At 38.0% G+C, this 12,261-nt stretch overlaps 1 protein-coding gene across 34 annotated transcripts in view; it reads right to left on the bottom strand.

The window, feature by feature from the left end:
- Positions 1–5,341: 5,341 nt before the first annotated feature.
- The window catches only part of MP (Transcriptional factor B3 family protein / auxin-responsive factor AUX/IAA-like protein), a 29,268-nt gene continuing 22,348 nt past the window's right edge, over positions 5,342–12,261 (bottom strand). For 24 of the 34 annotated variants that reach the window (XR_016040479.1, XR_016040482.1, XR_016040481.1 and 21 more), the window contains 5 exons: positions 9,047–9,122; positions 8,780–8,918; positions 6,836–7,776; positions 6,489–6,679; positions 5,342–6,299 (listed from right to left, as the gene is read on the bottom strand). Coding sequence is in view for 29 of the 34 variants with exons in the window: in XM_088846378.1 (XP_088702504.1) it covers positions 6,158–6,299; positions 6,489–6,679; positions 6,836–7,776; positions 8,780–8,918; positions 9,047–9,122 (1,489 nt within the window). In the remaining 5 variants the exon portion in view is untranslated. The remainder of the gene's footprint in view (positions 6,300–6,488; positions 6,680–6,835; positions 7,777–8,779; positions 8,919–9,046; positions 9,123–12,261) is intronic. The other 10 variants (XR_016040480.1, XM_088846369.1, XM_088846373.1 and 7 more) reach the window with 1 other exon arrangement.

The following is a 12,261-nucleotide window of genomic DNA, read 5'->3' as shown; positions in this document are numbered from 1 at the left end:
TGAGATGTGTGAGATATGCGTATGGGGCACCCCTTTTTATGGTGCTTCATGAGGTTTAGGGTTTTTTGGGGTTTTTTCATGGCTTGTCTCTTCTAATGAGATTGAATATACACCATTGATGTTGGGTGACGTGTGAGGTGAGAGATATAAGTCATTTATTCCATAGATAGGCTATCAAGATCATATGGAAAGTGTTAGAACCTTTATCTTTCATTTCTTAAGTAATTTTCACATCAATTGATGTAAATAAAAAATATTTATAATAATATTTTGCTTTCTCACACCTTTCTTATTCAATTTCAAAGCTTCTTTCAAACACAAAGTTTCTAAAACACAAGTTTTTTTCACCCTCAAGCCATGAGCTTGATACAACAAAGGAAAGGTTCCATAAGGTGGGGCGCGCTACCCTAGATGGCTCTTCATGGGCCCTACCAAATTGCCATGGTTGGCCCATATACATATTTGGGTCCAATATTAAATTATTTTAAAATAATAGTATGATTTTTAGAAATTCATAAAATTATATTTGAATAATTAAATCAGTGTAAAATCAATATATTTATTTTTATAGATCCAAATTTCATAAATAAAATACCTCAAGATTAAGAAAATTCAAATAACATTTCTCAAAATCACATAATATTTAAACAAACATAATTAGATATTTTTTATAGGAAAAAGGATCCATATGGTCTAGGAATAAATAAATAAATAAGGGAAAATATGGGATTAGCCAACTAGCTCATATGAATATATAAGCTCAACGGCCCAGATTGAATCTGGATCGATTTGACGATCATAGATGTCTAGAAGTGCTTGAATTTTATTTATTTTTCTACAGATCCAAATCATTTGAAATATTAGGTGTGTGTTCTTCTCATCAAGACGTACCTAAGAAAACTATAAGAAAAATTATTTCAAAAAAGGACCAAAATACCCCCCAAAACTTTTCAGGGGTATTTTGGTCAATTTATTTAATGTAAAATATTTTTTTGATATTTTTTTAAGATTCATCTATTTTTTATGAATACACTCTTAAAATTTTGCGTGATTTGGCTTTGTAGAAAAAAAAATTAAAATTCAAACAATGTCGGACATCCGTGATCGTCAGATCGGCCCAAATTCAATCTGGGATGTTGGGCTCATATGTTCATATGAGCTAGTGGGCTAATCCCATATTTTCCCAATAAATAAATACTGAGGTACTCTACCTTCTACTGTGGACTATGGTCTGCACTTGCTTTCTCAAACTGACCTAGCGTTTTCTATGACTCACAGTCTATAGCAGGGGCTCGTTTGTGGGGTCACTAAAGTCGGCCAATGGGTAAGGGGTCATAATCTAAATTTGCAGATTTTAGGTTCTCCCCTATAAACATACTAATGTTACCTAGACTTGATGTGACCACCGCTCTATGGTGCATAGGTGAATCTCTCGTACATGCACAAACTTCACCCTAAAAGGTGGTTTGCTTTCTCGAAACGGCTATCATATGTGCATGCCATGGTACGCGAATGAGGCTTTGGCCCCATCTTTGAAAGCCTTCATCACATACAAAAGCCACACAGACTATCGGCTCACTCATCCGATATAGTCCGACCTCATCAAAAGATGACCCATTATAACCCTTATCGGTTTAATCTCTATGCCCGTGTAACATGAAATTTTTCCAACTAACTGACCTAATACGTCAAGCTCAGTCAGGTATCAGCAAACATCGTTTGCTTAGTATACCATACTACCACTGGATTCTTATTCCATTAGATTTTTCAATTACAACCACTTATAAAGCTTTTAACAGTCAAATACCCAACACGAATTTCGTTGTGGGGGCAATCAAAAAAAGATCAACAATCGATGTGTCTGCATATCTAGAGAATCCAAACCTCTTACAAAAAAATTAAACATAAAAAACACATTAAACATATCAATCACAAAGCCAAAGCAACTCAAATCTCGAAAAGCACCAAACGCCATTAATCTCCTTGGTGTATGTCCTCATTGGTGAAGAAATCCGTCGCCCTAAGTTTTTTAGGGGAGAAATTGAGATTGAATGTCTTAAATCGAGCTTATATTCCCGACTAGGCCCCCTGAAGGTGCCAAAGCCTTCTAAAGCCGAGCATGAAATAAAAAGACCAAATAAAGTTCTCCCTTTGCTACCTTTGAACTGAATATTACCATATGTCTCACTTTGCCCATTGCTTTCCTTTGAGACATACCCAATTCTATAAGAATTCACAATTCTTGGGATCATGGGGATGACCAACTACCTCAAGCCCCATATCCTCTCTTCTAGGTAATTGACTTTCGACTGTACTTTCTTTAATTTTTATTGTACTTCGATCTGTTTGGTACATGTATATAGGGAGGCAAATTAGATTAAAGGGGCTTGGTAAAAAAGGGGTAAATCTGGATTCATTAGTTATTTCGACTGTTTTATTTTGAATGATGTATTATTTCGCTTCCATTATCAATAAAAAGTAAGTAGTCTTGTCAAAAAAAAATTTTGCAGAGGGTGGTGCCAGGCTCAATCAACACTCCCCGTTAGCATATGGTTGTCACATGTGACAACACTGTTGCATGAAAATTTATTGCAATTTTGCATAAGAATTAGAATTCGATTGGAATAGTTTTTGCATGGGGATGAATTTAATTTTGCATGTTTCCTATTAGTGCCTATCTTTAGCCAATGTTTTGAGGGTTTCAAAGTGAACTTGGCTTGCCTATGTTTGGGGACTCAGTGAGGGGTTTAGAAGCATCTAGACTGAGTCTTTCAGTTTCTAAGGGCCTGTTTGATAATTGTAAATCCCTAGGGAGTTGGAAAATTTCAACTTCTAAAAGCTGGACATTTTGTGTTTGGAGCTAGCAAGTTCTACATTTGATAGCTTGTCATGAAATCCAGGAATTATAAGAACACGTTTTTATTGAATGTGGAATTTTAGAAATCTAGAGATTTAAAAATTAGCCAGTTTTAACATTCATTAGAGAGTTGTCATCGATGAGTGGGTGAAGTTTGTCAATAAATGAAATTTCCTAATCATACCCCATCCACGGTACATCTAACAACTTGGGTGGTCTAGATCACATAAAGAACAAAAAAAAATAATGTAGTAGGTTGGAAGCATATATCATCATCTCAATTTTTTTTATTTTTTATATTAGATGGAGTAAAATTTCCTACTTCTCACCCTCATGCACCAATAAAATGCATAAAAATATTTCAAAGATAAAATGGCAAGAAATATCTTTTACTGTTTGAGGGTATTTTGGTCATTTTATTTTATTTATTATTATTACTATTATTATTATTCCTTTTTTTTTTTTTGTTCTTTTTTTTTTTTTTCTTTTTACATATGCACACAGGACAGAGCACACAGTTCCAATTTCATGTCAAAATAAAAAAATGGATGAAGATAAGTCCAACATTTTCAAAAAAAAAACAAGAGTCTCCATTGTGGTTCACTTAAGGGGTATTGACCTTAGCCGTCCAAGTTTTGATCGGACGGTTCAAAACATGTCTAAGTATTCCAATTTTTATCTCTTTCTATATACATAGGAATAAGAGGAAATTGGGCGTCTAATCTTCTAGCCCACATGCACTTCTAAAGGATATAAAATAAATATGTTTTGAAAAAGTTCAAAATACCATCAAAATTTTGAGGGGCATTTTGGTTATTTTATTTTTTTGAAATAATTATTATTTTTTTATTATTTTAAAATTTATGTAGCCTACCCCAAATAATTGGACTAAAGAGATGATGATAATGATTTTATCCTTCTTTCTTCTTTTTTTTCCTTTTAGATGAGCCCATTGAGGCGCACAATTCTCCAAATTTCATTTCTATCTAAGTTCATGAAAGGAAATTAAACAAAAAAGTACACATAAAACAAATTTGAAACTGATGTCGCAATCCATCCAACAGTTCTAAACCTTTGTCTTCCATGGGGATTGGGGCAATCCATCCAGCAATTCTAAACCTTTGTCTTCCATGGGGATTGGGGCAGGGGTGTTGGGGGGTATGTGTGGGCACAGAATCTGCGAAATCCACTTTTCAGGAAAAATTGAAATTCCAGACATTCCTCCTACTATAGCCCTTCTTTCTGTCAATTACGACAGTGTTACAAAAACCTAGAACTTTTGATTCCCAAATCTTGTCCAAAGTTCAAGAAATCAACATGCCACAAGAGTCATGCATGGAGGCTAAAAATACTATTGACAAAGTTTGAATAAAAAAATTTATTTATTATAGCAATTTTATGGCAAATTTGGAGTTAAAGAGTCTTCCTACTAGGAATTGAGTGATTCCTCCTTTTGCTATGCCTCACCGGTTGAATGATTCTTAGCAGCAGCTCACATATCCTGGTCTGCATTACCTTGAATCCTAGTTAAAGCAATTCAAAGTTATAGATTCATATATAATTTTAAAGAAATTAAGCATGTATGCTTAACTTGCTTTAGATGGAGTACAACTAGGAAGCACATATGCTCAGCCTACTATGGGTAGAGTTTTCTTGTTCTAGTGAGAGAGAGAGAGAGACGTTTTAAGAGAGCTTGAAAGCATTGAGAAGAAAGCAACCCAATAGAGAAAACATCTTTTAAAGAAAAAGATTCATTCCACCAAACCTAGTAATTTTTATTGTTGTAGCGGATGTTTATTTTTATCCCGTGGTGATAGCTCATAAAGATGAACCATATTGTGACTAGAGATTGCTTTTTTAGTTGTTTCTATTACTTCACACTTATTCACGAACACATACACAGTGTTGATATTTGGTCATGAATGGCATACAAGACTCTGCATAGATTATGTTGCAACAAGAAAGCTTGGTCTTGGAGCCCAATAAGTGGTATCAGAGCTTGATTTCCTCAACTCTGAGACACCAGTGATCATCCATACATTACTGTCATTTTCAAGACTGTTGGTTAAATGAGACTAATCGTTGCAGAATGAGCAAGGACAAACTTCCAAACTGTAGGATCTTTAAGATTGTTGACATGGAAAAGACTTATTCCCAGGACATTGCATTACTGAGTCAGCATGTGCCACCAGCAGAAGTCATCCTAGGACGGTTAGAGCCGTCATCAGCTAGTGCCACTACCATCAGTTAGTGCCAGTGTTGGCAAGAGCCACAGTTGTCTAGTGCCAATGTGGGCTAGATCTATTGCCAGTGAGAGTGACTGTTGACGAGTGCCATTGTGGATGAGACAAACAGCTGACTTGAGCAACAGTCGTTAGGTTTCAACCATTAGTGAGTGTAGACCAGGTCGCTCCTGATGCATTTTGTTTTAATTCCAGTACTAGAAGTAAGATGATTTCACTCAATGGAAACAAGTAGACCACCTTGAAACAAAAGATAGAAGATCTTATAGTTTGAAGGACCTATATACGCCCATTGAAGGGCCAAAACACAAACATGAATGCATATATGTGGAAGAGTGGATAAAGTTGGACTAAAAAGCACTCGTAACAATCTAACAATGGGTGAATGATGTCATTTTCCACAATGTACCAAGTGAGACAACTGCCAAGTTTCTATGGACAAACCATAGGACTTGTACAAGAGAAGCCTCTCAGCAATAAGGTGTTATTGATCAAAAAGTTCATGAACCTAAAGTTCAGGGATTGAGGTCTTATTTTAAAGCACTTGAATGAGATGCAAAACACCATTAACTATCTCGCCACGGTGAAAATGACCCCAGAAGATGAGTTGCAGGCTCTACAGAAGATCTTGGTGATCACCCTGAGCAACATAACACCAGAAGGGAATGTGACAATGAGTCAAGTCATGAGTAGTTTGCTGAATGAGGAGACAAGCAGGAGATCCTCCTAACCAAAGTAGTCGATCGAAGCCCAAAGCTAGATCAAAGTCCAGAAAACGAATCACCTATGTTCAATCTTCTCATAACCAGCATCAAATGCACACTTCACAAGCTTCACACCAAATTCCCTTTTGCATTAAAACCATATATTAGTAAACCCAAGTTAGAGTTTCTCCTGGATGCCACAAGAGAATCCCTTCTACACATGAGCACGGAGGTACAAAAATACCAAACTACCCCTAGAGAACCTCCTCCATGACCACTGGAATTTGCTCCTCACAAGGACAAAACAGTCAAATTATACAATCTTCCAAACATGGGTGAGAGGGTAACCAGAATCAAGGGCGATCCCAAACATGGTCTCCTGATCCAGTAGCCAGCTTTGCAGAATTATTAAGGAGTTGGAGTCCCTCTTGGCTCATCTGCTGGACTTCTGATGGGGATAAAATCCTGATGCATTTAACACACGCAACAAACTCCCTGCGTACATAAAGTTGCCCTAAAATGAGACCTCAGTCCAAAGCCATAAACAATCACGCAATCAATATATTGGTCTAAGTTCAGCCAAATTCATTGTAGTGACAAAATATCAAAACATGGCTAAAGATCGCCGCGTGTATGTCCATATCTGTGTGTGTGTCAGAGAGAGAGAGAGAGAGAGAGACGTACTCCCATGGATCATCTCCAACTAGAAGAACATCATTCTCATAATCCACATACACAAGCTTCCAGCTCGAAGTCCTGGGGTCTTCAAGTTTTCCTTTGAGTCCAAACATACACGCGATTGCAAATGTCAACTCCTCATAGTTTTTGAACTGAGTGACATCAATAGACCTTCCAACAGATCCCAACTTTTGGACCTGTTAAACCAAGTTATTCAAACATTGCAAATTTACCCAAAAAAAAAATCTGAACCTCTCACAAGAAAAAAGAAACATAATAATCACTACAAATTTATCAATAACTAAGCAAGCCAAAATACCCAAATCTTATAAAGAACCAAACAAATCAATCACCTTGGTGTATGTTCTCATTTGAGGAGTAACCTGTCGCCACGAGTTTCTTGGAAAGAAACTATTCTCATTAATTTCCACATTGCTTGAAGATGTCGCTCCTGAATTGACCGGCATCCCTAGTATAGATAAGGACTGATTGTCTACTCCACTTGTTGATGTGACCTGAGATTGAAGATCTAAACTTGAGCTTATACCACCCAATAAGCCTTCTGAAGGAGCCCTTAAGGTGCCAAAGCCTTCTAAACCCGAGCTTGAAATAGAAGAATCAATCAAAATGCTGCCATTACTACCTTCAAATTGAATATTACTGTATGTCTCACTTTGCTCATTGCTTTCCTCTGAAAAATCCCCAAGTCCACAAGAATTCACAGTGCTTGGGATTGTGGTGCCAACTAGCAGAGAAATCAGACCTCTTCTAGATAATTGACTCTCTAATTCATTTTGTTGACTTTCCAATGCATTTTGCTCTGTTTGGCATGCATTTTTCACATTAGGGAGATCGGCAAGACCAAATAACTCTTGACTTAAAGATTCGATATATTGGGTAGCATCAACAAAGTCGGCACTCGAGTTACATGGGAACTGTAACTTGTCTACAGTATTACCTATTTCAGGGACATGAATAGAAGTATCTGAACTGATCAATGAAGATAAGATGGAAGCATCAGGCTTATTTAATCCAAATTGGGGCCCTGATGATTTTAAGAAGCCAGTGATAGATTGAAAGCAGGGAGTGTGCAAAATCAAGTCCTCAATGTTGCCAAGTTCTTGTGACCCCAATTGTGCCATTGGTGCACTTCGTGGTTTGCGAAGCATCTTCATGAGGTGTTCTATATTCATGTTGAGATTTACAGGGTTCTGGAGACCAGAAATGTCAGTTTCTCGGAACCAGGACGAAGATCTTTTCACCATGCTACTCCCTTCTGTTTCTTCTGCTGAAGCTAAGAAAATAAACCATGTCAAGCCAATGATCTATTCCAAGCAATCACAGCAAGGAGAAGCTTCCAAACTTTATTCTATTTCTATACAAAGCTAGGACATTGGCTCATTAACACTCTTTAAAGAAAAATAAAGAAAAGACAGAAAATGAGTGGCTATTTCGGATGATTATCTAATTTCAAAGCCCAACGCTTCAAAGACTTCCAGTTAGTATTACCACTTAGATCATCTTTAAGATAATCACCCAAAAATTGGTGGAATTTTAGTGGTGATACAAAGTTCAAGACTATCAATTATTCATTTAACAGGGATATTTGAAGAGAGCTCTTCAATGTAGCATTTTTTATGTTTGCTCCACGAAATTTCTAGTACAAAGGCAGGGATAGAGTCACAACTTAGTTGTCAAAACCAAAAAGATGAACCAGAAAGTAATCAAATTATGCTACATACTTGGATATCGATTTACAAAAAAGAAGTAATGTTGATTTCACACAACAGAAAGCAAGTAGATTATAAAATGGAAATATTGGTTAGTTCTTTGGAAGTAACATGTTGTTTTATATGGTGTATCCCAGATGTCTTTATGCTTGCTTCTATAATAAAAATTATGCTAAAAATTTCCTCCTATTGTTTTATGTGGTGTATCTCAGATGTCTTCATGCCTGCTTAGATAATACAAATTATCCTAAAAATTTTCTCCATTCCGTGCTAAGTGTCTCGGAAAAAATAAAGTACAGTCGAAGACATCATATCCCCCTCCCTCCCTCCCTCGCAGAGAAAACACATGCTTCTCACTTCCTCTCACAGAGAAAAAATGTTTTCCTATATCCATACCTGAGCATCTCATAAACCATAATATAAGCTACATAGATGGAATCCATGTTTTATGAAAATGAACATTTGATCATCAACTAAAACTAGAATTATTGCCAGTGCAACAAGAATGAGAAGCCTGAATTTAAAAACCATATACACATCCTTTTTGTAATTAACATCTGCACTTACAAATCAAGTCAGCTTGATATGGTCGCTTAAGACCTGACATGGTCAGGGGACATAAGAGAAAGGGACAATCTGCAATTTCAATTTCCCAAACACTAACCCTATTTTGCCTGTCACCAGCCTCAGGTTCATCCCATTCTACCTAATTACAAGAAATAAGTAATATATAAGAAATGATAGTCTGGAAACCCTGCCATACAATATGAAGTGTGAGTTTGTTATTTGCGAAGAAGAAAAGTTTTACCGGACAAATAAATATGAAATTGTCACCTGAAGGTTATGCCACTTTGAATTTGGCCACTGAATAGGATCAATATCACAAATACCAGTTATAGTACCCATGTATCTGCAAATGGGAAATGGAAGAAACAGTAAATCTATTTAATTTCTTTAAAAATTTATTTAATTTCTTTAAACACGATACATAAGATTTATTGTCAAAAAAAAGGAAAAGGAATAAAAAGGTTAAGGTGGCAATCTGATAATGATATTAGAACTAAAACAAAATAGCTTAAGAGTACATGATTTTGTCATCTAAGTCATATTATTTGTATAAATAGAGAAAGAAATTAAGGGAAAATCGCAATGGACATAATTGGTTCATAAATAGTTGCACTTGCAATTATAGAACTTCCAGAACTCCAGAAATTGGAGCAGCAGCTATGGTAACAGAAAGAATAACAGACAGCAAATGCCACTGTTATACGTCATTTTTGACGTACTTGTATCCTTGGGACGCATAAGAAGAGAGACGGTAGTAACCTGGTCCAGTCGGTGCCCAAGACGCCACCAGACCACGGGAACACTGTAGCGATAAGCCTGGTATTGGGCAACCTCTAAATGAAGGTCAGAATGGCCTCAAATTGCATGAGAAGGTAGTGTTGGATGCCCTAAGGACACACGTAAAGTTTTGATGCATTCTAACAAGTTTTGAGCCGATCAAGACGAAGCTCAATTGTCAAATCTAGTTCCTATCATGTAGAAAATAGATCATATAACTACAGCCCCATTTCTGGGTCTCAAAAGAGTATCAGGACACCGCCATAGGATCGGGAACGTCGAAAAAACCCCAAGTACCAAATTACGGCTCAATCGGACTTTCTAGGACTATTATGAGCCTAACTTACCAAAAAATGGTGGGTTTTACACTATTGCAGTGCAGCCTCGGTGAACCAGTTTCTATTTATGAAAAATATGCTTTCTCATTTCAAGATGAATTTCAATTGCTCAGAATTTGCTCATTTTGGGTCCAATTAAGCTTAAATTCGGACACGAGCTAGATTCTGACAATACACTTGTTTTGACATATAGCACGCATCACAGCATCACCCAAAACGAGAAAATTGTTAGAGAGAAGATGAGCTTGAAACATGAAAAAACAGATTTTAAAAAAAGGAACACTCATTCTTTGAGAGGCAATAGCTCAAGATCCCGATGTCGGATCGTTGCAAGTATGCGTCCATTACGACCGTACTTCGAAGAGCTTCACTTTGATATGATTTTTGTGTGTGATCGGAGGCCAGATGAAACCGAATTTAGAGGTTGAAGAGGCATACTTTTCCAGTCGCCGGAATCCCATTTTCTAACGACCTCCCAAAATTTGAACGCGCTCAAACGGAGACCAAAATGGACGAAATTTATCACAAAATAATTGTGATAGTATCCTCTTCAATTTGTGATCAAAATGGATCTCTGAACATCACAAATCGTGCCAAATCGGTGGTCGAAGAATCACAAGTTTATCAACCAAGCCGGAGTTTGGGTTCTTCCTTAAAACTCTGTTCCATGATGATCAATGAGTATCAAATCATGTGTAACAATCCAAGCATCGATTCTACGATGTTTGATCTCTTGAATTACCACCGGAAACGTCCAAAAAAGCTCTCAAGGCCTTGCAATGGCAAAAGACCCCTCATGGAGAGATGGTTTTGTCAATTCATAAGAAGTGCTTAAGGGTATTTTGGTCATTAATTCTAAAAAGGGGATTAATATTTTTATTCATTAAATGTGTAATTTTCAACAATTCTAGAGGTTTTTGAGTACCCACCCATGTTTTGGGGTTGCTCTATATAAGCAAGATGTAGTCATTTGTAACGAGGCTCTCGAGAGCTTTGGAAATTAATGAGAAGAGCTTGAGAATTCTAAGAGCTTAAGCTTCTTCTTTTGCTTTGATTTCAAACCCAAGACTCAAGGAGAGAGGACAGACATACAATTCCTAGAGAGAGAAAATACCCTTAGAAACCCTTCACACCTTAGAACTCCAAAATTCTAACTTCCCTAGGATTCCCAACTTCCAATCCTATCCCATACACTCTAGCTCCCATACACCCTAGGATTCCCAACTCCCAACATACACCATAGCACCCCATACACCTTAGCTTTCCTATACCCTACCTTATCCCATACGCTTTACTTACACCAATACACCTTGGCACCTATACACCCTAGTTTCCATACACTATACCTTTAAGCCGATACACCTAAAGCCTAGACCCTAGCCTTGAGCCACAAAGACCAAGACCTCTCTCTAAAGTGCATGCAAGGGACCTTTGAAGGTGCATCTAGGCTTAAGCCCATTCTAGGTTCACTCTCTCTCCTCTCTCCCTCTCCTCTCTCCCTCTCCTCTCTCTCTTCCACTAGGACCCAAGGTAGGTCCGAGCCTTCTCTCTCCTGTCTTTTCTCTTTCTCTCTCTTCTCTATCTCCTTTTCCCTCTTCTCCTCTCTCTCTCTCTCTTCCACTCAAACACAAGGCAGGTCCGAGCCTTCGCTCTCTCCCTCTCTCTCTTAACTCAAACCTAAGGCAGGTCCGAGCTGGCCCCTCCCTCTTCTCTATCTTTGTTATCTTTCTCTCTCTCCCTCTCTCTCGTCTAAAGCCACAGACACGCACCTAGGTGGCCAGCTTCTCCCTCTCTATTTCTCTCTTACTCTCTCTCTCCCCTCTCGTCCAGGTCACGAATCCATGCCCTAGGCAGGTCCGCTTCTCCCTCTCTCTCTTTCCCTTACTCTCCCACCCTCCTCTCCCATTAGTTGATGAACCTGCGCCATAGGCGAGTCCATCTCTCCCCCCTCTACACACTCATCATCTCTCACCCTCCTCATCCCACCAAGTCCCAAACCTGCACCTAAGGCGGGTCCATCTCCTCCACCCACATTTCTTCTACTCTCTCATTCCCATCTCCCCCAAAGTACACGGACCCACACCAAAGGTGGGCCCCCTCTACTCTCATCATCTCTCATCCTCTCTCACCTCTACTTCCCTCCAAGGTGTATGGACCCATGCCATAGGCGGGTCCATTATCCCTTTACCCCTTTAACTCTTCTTACTTTCTCTCTCTAACTCATACCCTCATTCATCACATTTTGTTTTATCATTCTCCCTCTTTACTCATCTCTTCTCTCTCTTGAGCACTCGAGCAAGGTCGTCCTGAGATAGTGCCTTAGGGTTCTAACATTTGAACTGCTACTCTAACCATCAGTTCACATAG

Source organism: Amborella trichopoda, chromosome 9 (genome assembly GCF_054954075.1).
Source record: "Amborella trichopoda isolate Santa Cruz 75 chromosome 9, AtrichopodaSantaCruz75HAP2 v2.0, whole genome shotgun sequence".
In the NCBI taxonomy this organism is placed as follows: domain Eukaryota; kingdom Viridiplantae; phylum Streptophyta; class Magnoliopsida; order Amborellales; family Amborellaceae; genus Amborella; species Amborella trichopoda.
This window is presented reverse-complemented; position numbering and strand designations above follow the sequence as displayed.